Here is a 21,629-nt window from a genome sequence, read left to right on the forward strand (position 1 = left end):
AGAATTTGTTAAAACAGTGGGAAACACAAAAAGAAATAAACCTAAAAATGAACATAGCAACACAATGTTTTGTTTCTGCTATTGCTGCTTTTGTTTTATTTTTTATGTTTTATTATGGTTTTTACAGCAGTTGTGCACAATAATTTATCATTTCTTTATTGTAAACAAAAGTGCCTGCTAAGCCTATATGAATGAAACAGAAATGTAATTGTCTTTTGGCAATGAATAAACTGATTATATTCATTTTATTGTAGCCTACACAACTTTTTCCAAATCTCAGATGCCAAATGTTACACTAATCGTGTGCCACATAAATGATTAAACATTGAACATACATTTAAAAACTGAAACATCTGAAATTGATTTTCTTTTTGCACACTTTCTTTATAGACATCAGTTTTTACTCCATCATATGGATCAGTGACTAACGTGCGAGTGAACAGCACTTTGACAACACAGCACGTTCTTAACCTGCTTCTTAATAAGTTTCGGGTAAGTTTTTACTTATTCAGCTGAATGCCACAGTCATTACCTTTTTGTTAATTCCCTGTTCTGTACTTTTTTACAGGTTGAGAATAAGGGAGATGAGTTTGGCCTCTACCTTGTGCATCAATCAGGAGGTTAGGTTTTGCATTTTTAACTTTACCTTATTTTTCATCTGATCTGCAATTTCAAAAACGGGTAATTTTCCCCCATCTTTTGCCTTTAGAGAGAACAAAACTCAAGGACACAGAATATCCTTTGGTGTCTCGTCTGTTGCATGGTCCATGTGAAAAAATCGCCAGAATATTCGTTATGGAAAAGGACCTTGGTGAAGAGATTACATACGATGTGAGTATTTTGTAGTTCACAATAGGTCATTCAGAACGTGCTTCCCCTGGCAAACTAAATTCTGTTGTTTAAATATAGATACAGTAAACAATAATGTCATTTCCAGATGCTACATATCAAGTCTAATTTTAGGATCCTGTCCTGGGGACTAACAATAGTACAAATATTTCTATTGCAGCCGCAACATTCATTGTAATATGAAAATGTTGATGCATATGTGCACGTTCTCTGTGCTATATTTAGAATACTCTGTATCCCAGTGGTTAATGCAATAATGCATTGTCTTACAGGTTGCGCAATATATTAAGTTTGAAATGCCTGTTTTGGACAGTTTCATCAAGAAATTGAAAGAGGAGGAAGAGAGAGAGATTTTAAAACTTACAAGAAAGTAAGTTGCACAAACTTCTGTGTTCCTATAACAACAACAACAACAATGTATTCATGTAAATCTTTGTTGAACTTTTGTTTTTCACAGGTACAGTGCACTAAGGTCAATGATATTGCAAAAATTGGATGGCATCTCTAACACTGCAAGTTATGTGTGAGAAAATGTGTCTACGGTTTAGATCAGAGGCATCCTCAGTGATCCACAGATTGCTAGTTTTAGGTTTTTCATTTTTGGTGAAGATATGAGTGCAATAACTGGTGTATAAAAAGTTAAGGCTACTGGTAAGTAGTAATTAGCAGCTGTAAGTACTTTTACCCACAATTCTCAGGCGTTACAAATTACTTAAAATGTTATTTTATGATGCACTTATGCTCTATGACTTCAAAGACAAACTATTGTATTTTTTGTGTATCTTTTTTTGTTAAACTTAGAACATATACACTCCTGATGTTTCTACAGTTACCTTTTATACATTTTAAAATAAAACTAATATATGAGGAATCATGTTCATTTGGTCTCATGTTTGTTTGGCTAACTTACTGTACAGTGTCATGTTAGTTCTGTCCTCACATATCTAATTCATGACATCTTCAATAATTTTCAGAAGTCCGTTTGTCATTATAACTATATTTAAAATGGATGCTCATAAGCCTATTCTAACAATACAATCTCTTAGTGCTTCATTTCATTATCTCAAATCATTGTTTTATTGCTTGAGAAAAAAATGTTGTGCTGTTTCCCTCATGTTCACAATGAGCATTACTTATTGTTTTTTGAGTGACCCTTGCACTGAGTTGGTTCCCACGAGCTATAAATGCTCATGTTATTGAGACTAAGACATGAAGTCACTGCTTTCTGGCTCGAGTGCCCATGTTACACAGTGGGAGGCATCCTGGGAAAAAGGAACATTACATTATTTGAGGTGGTTCCAATTTCCTGGACAAGTAACACAAGGAAAGAAAACGCTTGTGTTCACTTGCCAGTCAGCCTTTTATGCCACAAAACATCATTCTGTTGAATTACAGTGGTGGCCAAAATTATTAGAACAGTAGTATTTTCACAAGCTAAATTTCACAAGTCATATATTTTTATCGTTTGCTGTAATGTCTCAGTAAGAAATATCAGTTTACATTTCCAAACATTCATTTTGCCATTAATTGTAATAATCCAATGAGATTTTTTCTTCGCACAAGGAGTCTGACAACAGCCAGTGCTCCACCCAGAGATCTGATCTCATCATCATGCAGTCTGTCTGGAATGACATGAAGAAACAACAAACTGAGACAGACTAAATCCAGAAGAACTGTGGCAACGTCTCAAAGATGCTTCAAGAAACCTACCTGCAAACCCACAGTACTGTTAGTGTTAAAAGCTTTAGGCACTTGTGTAAAAATGCTGTAAAATGAGGATGCTGTCAAAAATTAGATTTTCTTTATCAATTAACTTATATTAACAAAATTAAATCAACATTTGGTGTGACCATCCTTTGCGTTTAAAGCAGGTTTTGCTCTAGGTACACTTGTGCATAGTTTTTCAGGTAGCTTTGCAGGTAGATCTCTTGAAGCATCTTGGAGACGTTGCCACAGTTCTTCTGGATTTAGTCTGTCTCAGTTTGTTCTGTTTCTTCATGACATGTCATTCCAGACAGACTGGATTATGATGAGATCAGATCTCTGTGTGGAGCACTGACTCCTTGTGCAAACAAAAGTCTCACTGGATTATTACAATTAATGGCGAAATGAATGTTCGGAAATGTAAACTGATATTTCCTACTGACACACTACAGCAAAAGATTGAAATAACTGACTTAAAATCATTTTAGCTGGTACAAATACTGGTGTTCTACTAATGTTGGCCACCACATGATCTTTAAACAGTTTAAAATGTTTTAGTATTTAATAACGTGATTTGAATGACAACAGAAATGTAATGAAACGTATTTATATGTATTATTTTTGAGAACAACGCAGGACTTTTTCTGGCCTTAGTAATATAAGCTTTTAACTACTTTTTATCACTATTATCTCAGGAAACCAAGAACCTAGGTCACCCTTTCCTTTTTACGACAAACGAGGATTTTGTCTGCTGTGTTTACCTTTTTGTGACTGGTTGCTTACGAACAACTTAATATTAATATAATAGTAATATACTGCCCCCTTCAGGCGAAAAACAGTTTTTGTGTTACAACTGCAGTTGTTTTATCAGTGTAGTACCTACTATTTAAAGGACTGAAAAATAAAGGGCTGTAAAATACATTTTGGACGTTGGGTTTACAAAATTGCTTATTAATAGATAATGGTAAGTATAGATTCAAGACCTGTCCATGTTTTTATAAGAGATCGTCATTGCTGACATTCAAAGTGCTAATATAGGCTATATAAATGAAAAGCACAGTCAGATATCCTTAACAATAAAATAATAATAATAAATAAATAAATAATTACAAAGAAAAGTAGGCTGCGCACATCAGTGTTAAGCATCATGAGCATTACCATTTAAACATTTACTATGGTGAAATGAATAAATTAATACGAAAAATGACAAATTATTACTTTTGGAGGGAACATATGACTAGCCTACATTATACAAAAATAAAATAAAAATATTAAATTAAGAGTAAGCAGAATTGACTTCCGGGCTATAATAGGACGTCACTTGTCGAGTGCAGTAAAATCGGACCTATTTAACATTTTTAGATACATTACCGTAACAGAGAGGAACCATGCATGTCATATTTCCATAGAGTTATTGAGACAAGCGTCTAGGACTAGGTGACGTTACTTACTCGGGGATCAAGTACAGTTCAGGGAGGAGGAGCGTTGAGCTGAAGTCCTCAGATAGCGGAACCTTTAGTTTGGTCCTCCATGAGAGTGTCGTGCACGAACCGGTTCAATGGCGCTACGTTCAGCTAGTGATTCTCAAATATTCATAATCGGATGCGGCATTTCGGGAATCGGTGCCGCTCAGAAATTACTAAAACACGGTTTTCATAATGTACACATCATAGAAGCGACTGCGAGAAGCGGCGGAAGAATACGAACGGGCAGACTAGGTATGCACAGGCACAATACTTTTAAATATGAACATCTGTCTGAAATCAACTGATGGAGAAATGTAGCTTTTAAATTTATATTTGTTATGTGTTATTTTTATCATCTTATTGGATGAGTCACTACCGTCCCTTGTCATTTTCATATGACAGACCTATATGAAAATGGGTTATCAGATTTTATTTACTTAGACTCTAACGATGTGTATAATTATACTGATATTTAGCTTACAGCAGTACTTTGCAATTATGTTTTGCAGCTGACATCATGTAACGACTGTATTCGTGGGCGGAGTCTAACTGTACTTCTGGTTGTACAAGTTAAAAAATCACCTCTTTGTCTGAATGTAAATGGGGCACGTTATCTATAAGTGACCCTGGACCACAAAACCAGTCGTAAGGGTTTTTTTTACATTGAGATTGATACATCATCTGAAAGCTGAATAAATAAGCTTTTGATTGATGTGTGGTTTGTTAGGAAAATATTTGGCCGAGATACAACTATTTGAGAATCTGCAACCGTGGGTGCAAAAAAAATAAAAAATCAATCGTCTTTAAAGTTGTCCAAAAGTTCTTAGCCATATTACTAATTAAAAATTACGTTTTTATATACGGTAGGAAATATACTAAATATCTTTATGGAACATGATCTTTAATATCCTAATGATTTTTGGCATAAAAGAAAAATAATAATTTTGATCTATACACAATGTATTATTGTTGGCTGTTGCTACAAATATACCCATGCTACTTATGGTTTTGTGGTCTAGGGTCACATATCAGTGTTTTGTTTTTTTTTTAACCAGGGGCAAATTATTTTCATGAATAATTATTAAAATTTCTGAATTGACAAAATAAACTGCTTTCTCATAATTGCAGTACAAAGTACCAGACAAAATATATGACCTTACATTGGGGGGCCTTGAGTCAAAAAGCTTGAGAACTACTGGTATATATGTTACTAAGGTTTAAAGTTAAAGTCTATTTTTCCTATAGCTGTTGGGTTAACGTGAACCCAATAAAAGCACTCTGGAATATGGTCAGGCAAGGGTCAACTATATGATGAAAGTACATTTTAACTAAAAGGCTAAATAATGTTTTGAGGACAAAGGTATTTTTTGTAACTGTAAGGTTAGGGCAAGTTACAAATTAATACAGTTTATTAACTACAGCATTTCTTGGCCACAAATAATGGTTTGATATCCTTTGTTACCTTTAATGATTTTTACATGTTTTTGTTGCCTAGACTAAAATGTAATCTGGGAAATATTCTGTGGAAATATTCTAGCTCCAGTCTTCTCCATAGATTCATATCACATTTTTTTTTCTATTTGTTCAAGGTGATAACATTGTAGAGATCGGTGCCAACTGGATCCATGGCCCTTCGAAGGAAAACCCAGTGTTTCGTTTGGCATGTGACTACCAGCTGCTTGACAAGGAGTCAATGTCTGAGGAAAACCAGGCCGTTGACATTGGCGGTCATCCGCTGTTTGTTCCTAACTGGTTTACCAGTACAGGTCGAAAACTGGGGCCTGAGACGATGGGGCCAGTGGTGGAGTTTTTCATGAAATTACTAGAAAGGAGTCAGCAGTTCATGGATAGTGGTGGAGAACCTCTGCCGAGTGTTGGTGAGTTCCTCAAGGCAGAGGTTGAACGACTGGCCCCAGAGGAGTGGAAGGAGGACCAGGCTAACATTGCAGTAAAAATGGCCATGATAAACACACTGCTCAAGCTGGAGTGCTGTGTCAGTGGAACCCACACGATGGATGATGTAGGCCTGGGAGCCTTTGGCATGTATAAAACTCTACCAGGATTGGACTGCACTTTCCCAGCGTGAGTCTCAGAGCCTTTCTTGTACATTTTGATGTGTCTCAATTGTCCAAGTCCTTGTCAAGTTGCAAACTAAACATGTTAATGCACTTTATTTTCTCCTAGAGGTTATGAAGGTTTAATTGATCACATGATGAAAGAGCTTCCCAAGGATATCGTCTTGTACAACAAGCCTGTGAAGTGCATTCACTGGAACTACACCAAGGATGGACCAAAAACTACAGGAGCATCATTTCCTGTTATGATTGAATGTGTTAATGGAGAGACATTTGCTGCAGACCATGTTATTGTCACTGTCCCACTAGGTACATATAAATTCAGCATGACTTATTGGCTTAGTAAATGATTCACATTTAACACTGATTAATCAACATTATTGGTTTGGTAATTTCAACTACAATATCTGCAAGACCTATAACTCATCTGATGCGCTGTTTCATTACAGGATACCTGAAGAAACACCAGAGCACTTTTCTGAGCCCTGCTCTTCCACTGCACAAATTGCACTCCATCCAGAGAATGGGCTACGGGACCAACAACAAGATCTTTCTTGAGTTCGAGCAGCCTTTCTGGGATGAAGACTGTGAATTGATTTACCTCGTATGGGAGGACGAGACACATCTTGCTGATGTTGTTTCTGATGTAAAGATGTCCTGGATTAGAAAGTTGATTGGGTTCACTGTGCTGAAGCCCACAGAGAGGTAAACATAATCTTTGATTTTGCTTTGAATTCTGCAATTTATGCCATTTTAAATACGAGATTTCTTTTCTGATGTGCAGATATGGACATGTGCTCTGTGGATGGATCGCAGGACGGGAATCTGAGTACATGGAAACTCTGTCTGAACATGAAGTGCTGCACAGTGTCACACAGCTCCTGCGCATATTTACTGGTAACATTTTTACTTTGTACAGCTTAATAGACCACACTAAAAATACCTGGAAATATACAGATCAGATCACATGTAAAAATAAATAAATTTTTCATAATACTTTTCAGGAAATCCAACTATAACACCAAGGAAGCTTTTAAGATCTCAGTGGTTCCATGATCCCTATTCCTGCGGATCTTACACCTATGTGGCCAAAGGTTGCTCAGGATATGACATAGATAACCTTGCAGATCCCTTGCCGCTGAAAGGCTCAAACTCTAAGGTGCAACTACTCTTATTTTTTCAATGTTTATTCAAGCAACTAGATTTTTGAGCAGTATGCTTTATATGTATATAGACATTGTCCCTTTACTCTTACACTTCTTAAAATTATTATTTGATAACATCTTATAAACATGAATGTCTCTTTGTTTCTGCAGTCTTTGCAGGTGTTATTTGCAGGAGAAGCCACACACAGGTCTTTCTTCTCTACAGTTCATGGAGCGCTGCTGAGTGGCTGGAGAGAAGCAGAGCGTCTTATATCTCACTACACTCCAGCCTCTGGGGCATTCTCATCTAAACTCTGAAAACTGTCCTCCATTTCTGAAAAGTGAGAAAGATTGACTGAGATTTCAGGGATTTTGTGCCTTATAAAGAAATAGAAAGAAAATCTGAAAGTAATTGCTGAATTATTTAAAGCATCATGGATATACTTGGATGGCACATGTTCGACATGCAATTTAAGTTTCTGTCAACAGATTCAGCAAATGATGCTTTGTGAATAAGTCAAAATAACTTAAAATATTCTCAGTGAATGTACTTTGCACTAATGTAATTTCTTTTTTGATATGAAAATGATACTTTATGAAGTGTACATTCATTTTTCGAATTAAATTCTTCATATAAATTATCCACTCAAACCATCCATTCACTTTTTATGATCTAAACCAGGGGTCTTCAACTAAAACGGCTCGAGGTCCAGTAATGAACCCTGCTCACCAGCCGAGGTCTGGACAATTATATATAAAAAACTATTTATGGTTTTTGCGAGACCAGGGTATCTGCAGCATATTTTATCTTAAATTCTAGACTTTTAAATACCTTTTTAAAGACCTTTATAATTAATAATAATTATAATTATTATAATTATAAACTTAACATTCCAGCCTTCAAGAGTCAAAAGTATCAATTCTTATATTAATTTAAACAATTATTGTCAATCAAGTATTATATTAATTAACATATACATATATTTTACTGCATTGTTTAAATTTGTATAACACACTTGTCGATCCATCAGTTCACATTTACAACTCAAACCACTCTTGAGGCATCCTGTTTCCTTTTTACAAAAGCACACTGTTTGTTTTTATTGTGAATGTGCATAAAATAAATATTTTGAATAGTTTGGAACAATGTCTTACTCTTATATGACCACAAACGAAGGAGTAGGCTATTTGTAAGTTGTTTCCACTTTTACAAGGGGAAAAAAAAAACATGATCGTGTCGGCGCCTCCTGCACGCAGTTAAGCATCACTAACTCGACAACGCAGCTTCATTGTCATAATAAAATACAGTCAGCAAGTTAATTTATATTGAAAAACTATTTATATAAATAGTAAATAAATAAATAAATAAATAGAATAAATAAATGCTATTTCCCCCCTTTTATTTAAGAACAAACCCTTTAAATTTATTGGAACAATACTCATAACACAAGAAGAACAAAAATATAAAAAGCTAACAAGCCAACAAGTTAATTTAAAATGATGTACTTATCACTCCAATATCCACGTAAAACAAGATCTTCAGAACAAAATGAATACATTTTAACTTGCAACGTAGCAAAGCCCCTTTTCTCTACAAAAATTGTTTACAAACAGATTTTTGCGACATTTGAAGTATGGATTTAGAATTTATGTGCTAAAGTTAAACGGAAAAAGATTATGTCAACACATGAGAAATTTTATCGATTTTGGGGGTAGCGGTGCGGTCAGAATGTTCCCGGTGGATTTTAGTGCCCCACTCCGCCCCTGCTGAAAGCGCTGTTTTTACTTTCACTTTAACATATTGCGCAATTTTCACTTTGCTTGTGTGATATCCATTGGCTCACCTTCATGGTTTAAAACATAAATATGTATAAAATACAGTATAAAAACATATTTACAATATTTTGCGACCTAACCCCAACATAATGCGTTTTCCATCAATGTTTTTCACTCACTGAAAGCTACATCTGTCTGTACACAATATACCTCTAATTTATTTGAAAAATGAATACAACTCACAATTTAAACGCACACATAAATGGATTTGCCTTTTGGTGAAGATCAGTTTATGACCACATACTATATTACTTGTCATATAGTCAGATCATTATATTTGTTTTATTGTAGCCTTTGTGTGTTTCCAAATCCCATTTACCAAATTTGACACTAGTATGCACCACATAGGCCTACTCACAGTTTTTCACCTCTTTAATAGGTTTTGGGTAAGATTTCTCCCATCTTTTGTTTTTAAGATAGAAAATACTCTTGGTATCTCGTTTGTTGCATAGTCCTTATGGGAAAAAATGGCCATATTTATGAAAAAGGCGATTGCTGAAGAGATGACATGCGATACGTGAGTGTTTTTCATACAGTTCAAAGATCACAGGTCATTCAGAAGGTCCACTGCACTCTACTGGTCAAATATGAATATTGTAAACAATAATGTCACTTCTAGATGCTATATATCAAGTCAGTTTTGTTTGTTACAGCCATCACACCAGCAAATAGGAACCTTCCAGGCTGAAATAGTTCCACAGAAAGATTCAAAACAAGTTTATTGGGGTCAAGTACAGGTTACATGAATAGGGGAGGAGCGTTAAGATGAAGTCTTAGCTGAACTAAACATTTAGTTCTGTCCTGAGTCTTCCATATGAGTGTCGTGTACGATCAGATTCGATGGCACAGCGTTCAGTTTGCGATTCTCAAATATTTATAATCTGATGCGGCATCTCGGGAATTGTTGAAGCTCAGAAATGACTAAAACATGGTTTTCATAACATACACATCATAGAAGCGACTGCGAGAAGCGGTGGGAGAATACGAACGGGCAGACTGAGTATGTGCATGCATTATGTTACATTGCTTTTAAATAAGCGTATTATTTTTTATAGCTGTCGGTTTAACTTGAACCCAATACAACCACACTGGAATATGGTCAGGCAAGGGCTGAAAGTACATAAAAACTGCTTGGTTGAACTGCTCTGAGGACAAATGTATTTTTATAAATGTAAAGTTGGAGAGATTTGTCAGACATGCTGTAAATTTTACAAATGCATACAATTTATTAATTACAATATTTCCTTTTTATCTTAAAATTTTTGCTTTTTGTTGTACTGTGTACATTTTGCTGAAAAGCCTGTAAAAAGTTGCTTAAGGGCAGATTTCATTGTGTGAGCTTAAATACTGAGACAACATAGCCCCACTCTTCTAAATACATGCATTTATTTTTCTTGTTTGTTAAAGGTGATAACATTGTAGAGGTCGGCGCCAACTGATCCATGGCCCATCCAAGGAAAACCCAGTGTTTTGTTTGGCATGTGAATACCAGCTCCTTGACAAAGAGTCAGTGTCTGAAGAAAACCAGGCCATTGATTTTGGTGTTCATCATCACCGGTTTGTTCCTAACTGGTTTACCAGTTCAGGTCGGAAACTTGGGCCTGAGACGATGGGGCCAGTGGTGGAGTTTTACATAAACTTACTAGAGAGGAGTCAGCAATTCCATAACAGTGGTGAAGAACCTCTGCCGAGTGTTGGGGAGTTTGTCAAGGCAGAGATTGAACGACTGGAGCCAGAGGAATGGAAGAAGGACCAGGCTAACACTGCATTGAGACACTAATATAATGATAAACTAATGAAAAACACACTGCTGAAGGTGAAGTGCTGTGTCAGTGGAACCCACACGATGGATGATGTAGGCCTGGGAGCCTTTGGCATGTATAAGACCCACAGTGAGTGATCAGAGTTCAGAACCTTTCTTGGTGAATTTAAAACTAATTATCCAGTTAAAAAAATGTTTCTGGAAGGTTTGCATGCAATGTGTTCTCTTTTTTTGTGTTCTCTAAAAGAGATTTACAGCTTAATAGGGCATCATTTAATGAGGTCCAAAAGTCTGAGACCAATGTTGGATTAAAAATGTAATACCTAGAAATATACAGATTAGATCACAATAAATAAAAAATAAATAAATGACATTTTTCATAATAATTTTCAGGAAATCCAACTATTACACCAAGAAAGCTTTTAAGATCTCAGTGGTTCCATGATCCCTATTCCTGCGGATCTTACACCTATGTGGCCAAAGGTTGCTCAGGATATGACATAGATAACCTTGCAGATCCCTTGCCGCCGAAAAGCTCAAATTCTAAGGTGCAACTACACTCATTTTGTCAATGTTTATTCAAGCAACTAGATTTATGAGTAGTCATTTATAAACATACTTTCTGCAGGCTTTGCATGTGTTATTTGCAGGAGAAGCCACACACAGGTCTTTCTTCTCTACAGTTCATGGAGCACTGCTGAGTGGCTGGAGAGAAGCAGAGCGTCTTATATCTCACTACACTCCAGCCTCTGGGGCATTCTCATCTAAACTCTAAAAACTGTCCTTATGTTGAGAGGGACTGACAGTCATTTTCATGAGATCTAAGGCATTTTATGCCTTATAAGGAGAATAGGAGAACAATGCAATGCAATGACTTAGGATTGTATTGCATGACATATATTCAACTAGCCGTCCAATTTGATTTAATCATATTCAGCAAATGTCTATTTTTGGTCTCAAAATTTACAATAATTTCACTAAATGCCTGTACTTTGCACAAATGTTCATTGTTTTTTTTTTGTTGTTTTTTTGTAATTTTGAAATGTTTATATTAAACATATTCTCATAATACTTTATGAAGTGTGTATGTTTTGTGTTTTATAAACTTACATATTGAAAAAAACCCTGAAGATTTCTGGTTTAATTGAGATAAGGAAGGAAATTGTTCTTAAATAGCAGGCCTACTATTGAGTTAAAATATTTGAATGTGACCCTGGACCACAAAACCGTTTTTAAGTAAGTAGCCAAAAATTATGATGATACAAAGTAAAGATCATGTTCTATAAAGATATTCTGTAAATGTCCTATTGTAAATATATCAAAACTTGATTTTTGATTAGTAATATGCATTACTAAGAACTTTTATTTAGACAACTTTAAAGGCGACTTTCTCAATATTTAGATTTTTTTGCACCCTCAGATTCCAGATTTAATTAGTGGTGTTTTGGCCAAATATTGTCCTAACAAATCATACATCAGTGGAAAGCTTATTTATCATTCAGCTTTCAGATGATGTATAAATCTCAATTAAAAAAAAAATAATAATAGACCCTTACGACTGGTTTTGTGGTCCAGGGTAGAGCCCTGCATTTGAGCCCGAGCCCGTCGGGGCCCGACTTTTTTTTGCCCCTAGGGCCGGGCTTCGGGCCAATTTTCACGTCATAACTTGCACGCATATCGGGCTTCGGGCCTGCTTTAGAAAAAAAATAAAAAGTTTAATGAGATTTAATGCGTGCGTCCCCGGAAGCGCCAGTGATGCCTAACTCGCGCATAGCAGAGTATGAGCGGAGCGCGGAGTGGAGCGGTGTGATTTTGAATGGAGGAAAGAGCGGATTTTTTTTAAAAGTCGGAGCGTCATGATTTTCACTCTCTTCAAGAGCGCTCCACCACCGCTCCATCATGAGTACAATTCATGCCAATGGTCCATAATATAACTGCACATTAAGCAGGAAATCATATGTTAAACATGTTCAGCTTGATAGAGATGGATCACTCAAATCAGAAATAGTGTGATCTGTAGGTAAAATAACTGACGAAAACGTATTATTTTCATTACAAACTTTGCACTGGATAAAGCAGCATACTCTTTTAATGCTGACAATTATCAGCTGTGGTCGCTGGTCGGAACAAATATTGCACACTATGTTTGAAAATCTCCTGTTATTTTATTATATTTTATGAACAGGACTGTTACATTTCACACATACTTATTTATTTATTTATTTTTTGACGCGGAGCGGTGTTTCTGATATCAGTGAGCGAGGAGTGGAGCTGGAGCAGAGCGATTATTAAATGCAAGGAGCGCGGGGGGAAATTGTTGCCGCTCCACTCAGTTAACATACTCTGCGCAGCACAGAGATTTTCAGCCACGTGGTAAAGTTGTGTTTTTGAAGTTTTCTATATTATTATTAATTCTTTATATATTTGTTCATTATTCGTTTACTTTACCACTGCGACTTTGTATGTTCCGGTTTTGCGCAGTAGAGCTGCCTGCCCAGTTTGAAATGCCTTTGTTCTGAGATGGTGATAATAAACTTTAAATCTAACATTGTGATATATTGATGTTTGTTTTATATCTGTGGATTGCATTGTAGACTAGTCAAGTGTTGATTTGATATATAGGTTAAATTGAGTAAACTCACTGTGGACCACATACCGCTTGGATATCGATGTCACTTAAAAAACTAAAACTTACATTTAAAAAACAAACAAACAAACAAAAAACTCCAAACATTTCTCTAAATTGTTCTGATAAAAAAACCAAAACGAAAAAACATAAACTTTCTATTAAATACGAATCTGGTCTATTTTAATGGCTGTAACAGTATAAGCTGTTTGGCGGAAAAAAAGACGGGCTTCGGGTCGGACTCGGGCCAAAATTTTTGATAAGCTGTCGGACACGGGCCGGGCTACAGCCTGTGCGTTTCGGGCCAGGGCCGGGCTAGGGCTTAGATTTAAGGCCCGTGCAGGGCTCTAGTCCAGGGTCACAAATGTTCTTTGAGCACAGAATTTACCTAGAATTGATGTTGTTAGTCCCGCCCAATAGGTGGCAGTATGTGATTATGTAGTTGCTTCTCAACTCGTTACTAAAGCCCCTGAAGAAGACGATTCAGCGAAGCAAATATGGCAGATCTTTTAGTCAACATTAAAAGTAACTTCTCTGAAAGCAAATAACTGGTGAGTGGTATATCATGCAAATGCAACATTTCCTTTTATTTATTACCTAAACAAATCAGAACTAAACAGAAAAATGTCTTTTTTTGCAGTGAAGTTAGTGCAGTGTTTATTTACCACGGTGTATTTATGGTTATTTTTGTTTAGCAAACTATGAAATTGCATAGTGATGATATAAAGATAACAATGCAGTCTCACGAGTAATTTCGATTAAAAAACAGCAAATACATAGTTGAACAAAGCATTAATGTCTGCCTTTTTTGTTACAGTTCTGGTTCACCCTTTGGAAGAATTTACGAAATAAAGCTGGGCATTAGAAGTCATAGACTTGTCAAAATGGAGCGAGGTTTGCCATCTGTGAAAGCAGTTTCCCAGCACTTTATGAAGAGATGCCTAAAAAGCGAAGATGACAGTTCACTGACCTTTCAGTCAGACTTCATTAAGTCAGAAATACAAGTAAAAGTGGAGCCTGATGAAGATGATTCATTGCTTGATGTGAACGAGCTAGGAACGTTTCCTCGTTCTCAGGGAAATGTTAAAGAGGAGTTCTTGGACCTTGGTCTGCAAATCTTACCAATTGGCCTAATGCCTCCAGTTGAGATGGAAGAAGAGCTTGAAATGACAACAAACTCCCAGTCTTCTCCACACAAACCTGTGAACAGAAGAACTGACGCATCTAGAAAAAGAAAAAAATGTACAGACAAGCAAAGAACATCGAGAAAGAGAAAATCAACCGAACAAATGACATCAACTCAAATGAATTCTGACGTGTCAAGCGAAGAAGTGAAATCTTTAATAATTCATGGAAATGCCACACGGCATCCACAGAAAGCAGGTAAAGGCAGAACATCCAACAAAAAGCATAATGAAGAACAATTTATTTGTGAAACCTGTGGGAAAGAATTCCAGCGGTCAGATCTTCTCACGGATCATATGAAAATTCACAGGAGGCAGAAACCATATGCTTGTGATCAGTGTGAAATGAAGTTTGCCAAGCCTTCTTATTTGAAAATCCACTTACGTAGACATGCCGGTGACCGGCCTTTTCCATGTAACCAGTGTGAGAAGAGGTTTTTTGATATCTATGACTTAAGGGTGCACCAGAGAGATCATACTGGAGAGAGACCTTATATGTGCTCAGAGTGTGGAAAGAGTTTTAAACGCGTTTACATACTTAACAAACATAAACGGACCCATTCAAAGGAGAGACCTTTCCAGTGCTCTGTGTGTGGTAAAGCATACAGATATGGGTACAGTTACAGGTTGCATCTGAAAGACCATCTCGATTAGGGTCCATGATGTGTATTGGCACATAAAAGGAGCTCAATTTTCATTCCTTATGTAAAGTGGAAAATGAGTTTTTAATATTTATCTGATTTGAGAAAACTGACTGAATTTTTTTCCCCATTCTTTTTAATGGTGGTTTGAAAGAGTGTATAGTTTACTCATGTGGTTTATAATAGACAATATTCTTGCTTATTACACATTTTTATGTTCTGTAGCAAGTTTGCATTAAAATTAGAGGATTACAGAAGTCTCAATTGTCTTTCTGACACCTTGTTTTTGAAGAAATGTTTCACTTCAGAAGAATAACATGTGGCATAGAGAAGCTATCACAAATTGGTATATAATGAATTCTGTATGATAAAGTATCAACAATGTGAAAACTAACCTTGCTTGTTTGATATATTGATAGAATAATACATTTATTTGATAAGATTACAATAAAGCTGAATTTTCAGCAACCATTACTCCAGTCTTCTGTGTAGTCTTCTTCAGAAATCATTCTAAAATGCTGATTTGTTGCTCAAGAAACATTTCATATTATCAATGTTGAAAACAAGAACAGCATTTTTAAATGGAAATCTTCTGTAACATTGTCTTAACTATTTTGATCGATTTAATGCATCCTTGCTGAATAAAAGTATTAATTTCTTTGGAACAAAAATCTTACTATCCCCACATTTTTGAGCACTATAAATGAAAATTTGTGTCATCATTTACTCACTCTCATTTCTTTTCAGACCTGTTTGGCTTTCTGTCTTTAATCAAACACAAAAGAAGACATTTTGAATAATATCTAATGTGTTTTTGTGGGATTATGGCCATAGAAGGAAAATCAAATTCCCCATTGACTTTCACTGTATGGAGTAAACAGTTTAATGATTCTTCAAATAAAGCAACACAGGTTTGGAACAACATGAGGGTGATTTAATGTTGGGCTGAGTTATTCTTGTAACATTTCTCCACTAGAGGGAGGCCAAGTGCTGTACATTCTGACCACTTTTGTGTTTTGCTGAGTTAGCAAATGGCTACTATGAGGCTGGTTTGATAGAACTGTTTATATCAAAATGTTGACAACCCTTTGCAAATTAATAATGTTAGTATAAAGTAGTGAATGTAGGGAATGTTCTGTGTCTGCTATAATGGAAGTTCATGTACCTGATGCATACTTTGAACTTTTCTTAAATGTACTGATGACACTACAACTGTTTGTGCTTGTGTGTTTGTATTTTTACAGTTTTGTCCATGCTGTGCCTTAACTCTGCAGCTGAGGTTACAGATACATTAAGAGAAGAATATGAATCCATTGCTGCCCCTGATTTGGAATCTGAAGTCTCTGATAGCGATGGCTCACAATGCCACAATGGCCCAGATGTGACAGAAGCTCAGAAAACTGTCCTCACAGACTTCGAGTTCTCATCTGAAGCATCCACTGATGAGGAGAATGAAGATTGTTTGAGTCGATGGAGCAAAGGAGACTCTTATTGGAGCAAATATCCTCCTGAAACCAGTGAAACCATGACCTCCTCACAGAGCTGCCCAGGGCCTGCACCAGGGTCTTCAGTAGAGACGCCTAAAGATGCCTTCGAACTTTTCATGAGTGAAAACATCATTGATGAGATCCTGCAATGCACCAACTTGGGGGGACAAAGAGCAGCGTTATCACAAGGCAAAGTGTGGCAGAAGATCACTAAGGAAGAGCTAAAAGCCTTTATTGGTTTGAGCCTTCTCATCGGTGTGGAGAAAAGTTGCGATGTCCCAATTCGAGAACTGTTTATGGATCCGTTACAGAACCCACTCTATAGAGCTACCATGTCTGTTGGTAGATATCAAGACCTTCACAGATTCCTGCAATTTGATAACAAGAAAACCAGAGTGGCAAGAGAGGCATCAGACCACATGGCAGCCTTCCGAAATGTGTGGGACCTGTTCCTGATCAACTGTAGGAAAAGGTTCATTCCTAAGGATTGTGTCACTGTGGGTGAGGAGCTCGTGCCATTCCAGGGAAGATGCAAGTTTCTGCAACACTTGCCTAGCTGTCCTACCAAGAGTGGCATAAAAACCTTTTGGATGTGTGATGCCGAGGTCCCCTACACCATTGATGGTGTCATCTACGCAGGCAGACAACCAGGAGAGGAGACTGAAGAGAACCTTACGGAGAACACAGTCTTGAGGTTGTCTAATGGACTTCAGCAAAAAGGTAAACATTTTTCTCCACAAGTTTTTGTGAATCCGTGGTGCTTCCTAAAAAAATGCTGCCATTTTGAACTTTTTAGTCTTCAAAAAAGCAGCATAACTGTTTTCAATACTGATGATAAGAAATGTTTTTAAACACCAAATCAGCATATTAGAATGATTTCTGAAATCATATGCCATTCATCTGCCATTGTACTGAAGATTCAGCAGCAGGAGAAACAGTAGTACAGTAAGTACACTATTGTTCAAAAGTTTTGGATCAGTGAGATTTTTTATGTTTTTTTTTTAAAGAAGGCTGCATTTACTTGATCAGAAACGCAAAAACAGTAATGTTGTGAAGTATTATTAAAGTTTAAACTAATGGTTTTCTATTTTAATACATTTTAAAATATAATTTAATTTTGAGATGCAAAGGTGAATTTTCATCATCCATGACTCCAGTCCAGTGTCACATGATCCTTCAGAAATAATTCTAATATGCTCATTTATTACTTTTATTATCAATGTTGGAAACAGTTGTGCTGCTTAGTTTTTTTGTTTGTTTTGTTTTTTGTTTTTTAACCTGTGATACTTTTTTAATAAATAAAATTATCAAAATACAGGGTGGGTGAAAAGTAACTAGGCAGTATTTAATGGTTATATAACTTGTATCAATAATTAATAATTGTATAATAATTTATTTAATAATAATTTAACATCAAATTTGTTCTAGAAATATATTGACTTTATTACTTAGAAATCTTAAGAGTCTTTGTTCTCATTTTTTAAATTAATTTAACACATCCTTGGTGAACATCCTTGGTGAATTTACTAAAGTATTAATTTCTTTCAAAAAAGAAAGAATAAAAATTTACTGACCACAAACTTTTCAAAAGATTTCTATTTTAAATAAATGCTGTTCTTTTTTTTTTTTTTTTTTACTTTTTATTAATTAATAAAGTATTACAGGTTTAAAAAAAACATTTCAACATTGATAATAAATCAGCATATTAGGACGATTTCTGAAGGATTATGTGACACTGAAGACTTGAGTAATGATTCTGAAAATTCAGCATTGCATCACAGGAATACATTACATGTTAAGATATATTCACATAGAAAACAGTTATTTTACAGTTAAATATTTCAAAATATTACTAAAAATGAATTTTTGATCAAATAAATGCAGTCTGGATGAGCATAAGAAACGTCAGCTTAAAAAACATTAAAAATCGTATAGATCCCAAACTTTTGAATGTCAGTTTAGGCCTTAGCAGGCAGATTTAACCAAAGCCACCAGCAGTATATTTTCCATTTGAGGCACATTGGGTTAACTGTCTTTCTCAAAAACACATTGTTCATAGTTTACTTTTGTAGATCCCCAAACCAGCAGCCTTCTAGATATCAGCCCTCAGCCACAAATGCTGTGCCAGACCAGTATTTTTGTTGTGTAACCTAATGACCTTCCCTTGTTTTGTGTTTATTTCTCTTGATAGGCCTCAACATCACAATGGACAGATACTTGACTAGTGTCCCTCTGGCTGAGAAGCTTTTTGAGAAAAGCTTAACCATGGTTGGGATCCTTCACCATAAGAATCCACATGTCCCACCGATTATGAAGCCGTCCAAGTTACGAGCACCACATACCTCTGAGTTTGGTTTTTGTGGCAAAGTATTCATGGTGAGCTATGTGCCAAAACTAAAAAAGGCAGTGGTTCTGTTGAGTACAATGCATACCAGCAAAGTGCTGAATAAAACAAGTGCTAAAAACAAGCCGGAGGTCATCCAGTACTACAACCACACCAAAGGAGGAGTCAGCCGTGTTAAGCAAATGACTGAAAATTATACTTGCAAGCGCCAAACAAAGAGATGGCCTATGCTGCTTTGGTATAACATGCTGGATATTGCTGTTGTAAACGCCCACACCATTTTCATCGCTCAGCACCCTAGCTTCATGGGAGGTGGTCATAACACCCAGCGGCTGTTCATAAAAGAGCTGGTGAAAGAGCTTGTACTGCCTCAGATTCATAGGCGCAGAGAAGAAAGCCCTGGATTATCCATGAACATCCTTGAGGCCATGGACAGATGTGGGATGCCCACATTGTCAGCTGTCAGTTATGAACTCCAAGAACAGAGCTGTCAGAACAGAATAAGAAAGAGATGTTATTACTGTTGGTCTAGAAGAGACAGAAAAGTGAGCAAGTTCTGTAGTGAATGCAGTCGGCCTGTCTGCAAAGACCACAGTAGCATGGTGGTGATTTGCTACCAGTGCATGCCTTAAGACTCACACAGAAACAATGCTGTTTTAGTATTCTGTAATGATAGTGACTGCACTGCTGAAAAGTTTAATTTCTAAAGCAATATTGTTTAAAATATTTTGTGTGTGTTGTAAATGGTTTTTTTAATTACTTTATTTTAAATTGTACAGTGTAGATACAGTTGAGGTTAAAAGATTACATACACCTTGCAGAATCTGCAAAATGGTAATTTATTTTACCAAAATAAGAGGGATCATACAAAATGCATGTTTGGCCTGAATAAGAATCACATAAAAGACAAGAGAAAATAATAGTTATAAAAGTAACCCTGTTCAAAAGTTTTTTAATCTTAATACTGTGTTGTTACCTGAATGATCCACAGCTGTTTTTTGTTTGTTTGTTTGTTTAGTGATAGTTGTTCATGAGTCCCTTGTTTGTCCTGAACAGTTAAACTGCCTGCTGTTCTTCAGAAAAATCCTTCCGGTCTCACAAATTCTTTGGTTTTTCAGCATTTTTGTGTATTTAAACCCTTTAAAACAATGATGACTGTATGATTTTGAGATCCATCTTTTCACACTGAGGACAACTGAGGGACTCATACACAACTATTACAGAAGGTTCAAATGCTCACTGATGCTCCAGAAGGAAAAACAATACATTAAGAGCCAGGGGGGTAAACTTTTGAACAGAATGAAGATGTGTACATTTTTCTTATTTTGCCTGAAAATAATATTTTTTCATTTAGTACTTTCTTCAAAAGCTACTTACAGAAGACAAAATAGTTTCCCAGAAGACAAAATAGTTTAAATTTACCCTGATCTTCAAATTCAATAACTATTATTTTCTTTTTATGGACTATATGTAAATGTCTTTTATGTGAAATATCTTATTCAGGTCAACATGCATTTTGTAGGATCCCTTATTTTTGGTAAACAATTACCATTTTGCAGATTCTGCAAGGTGTGTGTAAACTTTTGACTTCAACTGAATAATGTATTCAGAAATAATGATGAATTCATAGATATTTTATAAATGTTATGCATTAAACATTTTGAATGACCAAAATTGAATCAGAGGTATACATTTATATGAATGCTATGCATTTTACTGAATCTCAGATGTATTCTTGGGTCTAATTATCTGTTCAATTTAGATCCGTTAGATAAAAGTGCAAGGCAAGTGAGAGTATATTAACAACGCCACAAGGTGGAGCACTAATCAGTTTGCGATTGCAGGCCAAGAGACCTCAGGTGAGTTAATAAGAAGTTGTTTGGTTGGTTTGCTATGTGAGAATCTTTTAGATTATTTAAAAACCCATCTGGTCCTGCAAAATGCAGCCTTTATGTTCTGGTTTTATTTATTTCTCCTTCTTTTTTCTTCGTTTTCTTCTTCTACCACTTGTGCTTCAGTAGGCTACGATTGATTAAATTTAAAACGAATGCTCATTCTGAAACTAATACTTGATGTGACTGGTGTTTCCAGGTGTTTTAAGAAACATTTCCATGCGATCTGTTTGTGGGTCATCATCACTTAAGTATCTCACCCCTGTTGTTAAATAAATAAACCCATTTGCTAACATTAGCCAAGTGGCATCCTTAAGGTGTTTAGTTTCACATATAGCACACCTCTTCCATGTGAACTGGTGTCAGCTAAGTTATTTTGTAGGGGGGATTTGCTAAAGTGCTTTCGTGATTTTCTTTCCTCTTATAGCCTATTAGGTATGGGAGTAAAACACTTAATGTATCATAAATGCTTATAAAATAGATTTTGCTAAAACTGCTCTGTATGAACTGGATATTTTAACATCATCCGTGTAAAATTATTTTAGACTATATGAAACCACGAACTAAGCAATAGTTGTGTTTTTAAATACGTTCCGGGATAATTATGAATATTCTGTT

At 35.9% G+C, this 21,629-nt stretch overlaps 3 protein-coding genes and 1 pseudogene across 3 annotated transcripts in view; all 4 read left to right on the forward strand.

Annotated features, from left to right (window-relative positions):
• Positions 1 to 1,704, forward strand: part of rassf4a (Ras association domain family member 4a) — a 28,126-nt gene extending 26,422 nt beyond the window's left edge. Inside the window, exons 8-12 of the mRNA XM_073833898.1 lie at positions 391 to 492; positions 569 to 620; positions 710 to 831; positions 1,122 to 1,219; positions 1,307 to 1,704. Of these exons, the coding sequence (XP_073689999.1) occupies positions 391 to 492; positions 569 to 620; positions 710 to 831; positions 1,122 to 1,219; positions 1,307 to 1,376 (444 nt within the window). The 3' untranslated portion in view covers positions 1,377 to 1,704. The remainder of the gene's footprint in view (positions 1 to 390; positions 493 to 568; positions 621 to 709; positions 832 to 1,121; positions 1,220 to 1,306) is intronic.
• A 2,275-nt stretch (positions 1,705 to 3,979) lies between these two features.
• LOC141325298 (peroxisomal N(1)-acetyl-spermine/spermidine oxidase-like) lies at positions 3,980 to 8,316 on the forward strand. Its single transcript, XM_073833897.1, has 7 exons — positions 3,980 to 4,271; positions 5,609 to 6,101; positions 6,204 to 6,403; positions 6,544 to 6,799; positions 6,879 to 6,991; positions 7,099 to 7,253; positions 7,411 to 8,316. Exons 1-7 carry the CDS (start codon positions 4,112 to 4,114, stop codon positions 7,555 to 7,557), a joined length of 1,524 nt encoding a protein of 507 aa, XP_073689998.1. The 5' UTR covers positions 3,980 to 4,111; the 3' UTR covers positions 7,558 to 8,316.
• Positions 8,317 to 9,583: 1,267 nt separating this feature from the next.
• LOC141325898 (peroxisomal N(1)-acetyl-spermine/spermidine oxidase-like) lies at positions 9,584 to 11,726 on the forward strand (annotated as a pseudogene).
• A 2,213-nt stretch (positions 11,727 to 13,939) lies between these two features.
• Positions 13,940 to 21,309, forward strand: LOC141326259 (uncharacterized). Its single transcript, XM_073834983.1, has 4 exons — positions 13,940 to 14,014; positions 14,281 to 14,846; positions 16,533 to 17,495; positions 18,967 to 21,309. The coding sequence occupies exons 2-4, from the start codon at positions 14,348 to 14,350 to the stop codon at positions 19,749 to 19,751; spliced, it is 2,247 nt and encodes a 748-aa protein (XP_073691084.1). The 5' UTR covers positions 13,940 to 14,014; positions 14,281 to 14,347; the 3' UTR covers positions 19,752 to 21,309.
• The last annotated feature ends 320 nt before the right edge of the window (positions 21,310 to 21,629 follow it).

The sequence above is a fragment of the Garra rufa genome, chromosome 2 (assembly GCF_049309525.1).
Source record: "Garra rufa chromosome 2, GarRuf1.0, whole genome shotgun sequence".
Taxonomy (NCBI): Eukaryota; Metazoa; Chordata; class Actinopteri; order Cypriniformes; family Cyprinidae; genus Garra; species Garra rufa.

Bases quoted from the DNA above. Each gene is read 5' to 3' on its own strand.
- LOC141325298 (XM_073833897.1), top strand. From the start codon at position 4,112: ATGGCGCTACGTTCAGCTAGTGATTCTCAAATATTCATAATCGGATGC. The intron at 6,102-6,203 runs GTGAGTCTCAGA...ATTTTCTCCTAG, and splicing joins TTGGACTGCACTTTCCCAGC to AGGTTATGAAGGTTTAATTG. The intron at 7,254-7,410 runs GTGCAACTACTC...TTGTTTCTGCAG, and splicing joins TGAAAGGCTCAAACTCTAAG to TCTTTGCAGGTGTTATTTGC.
- LOC141326259 (XM_073834983.1), top strand. From the start codon at position 14,348: ATGGAGCGAGGTTTGCCATCTGTGAAAGCAGTTTCCCAGCACTTTATG. The intron at 14,847-16,532 runs GTAAAGGCAGAA...GTATTTTTACAG, and splicing joins ACGGCATCCACAGAAAGCAG to TTTTGTCCATGCTGTGCCTT. The intron at 17,496-18,966 runs GTAAACATTTTT...TTCTCTTGATAG, and splicing joins TAATGGACTTCAGCAAAAAG to GCCTCAACATCACAATGGAC.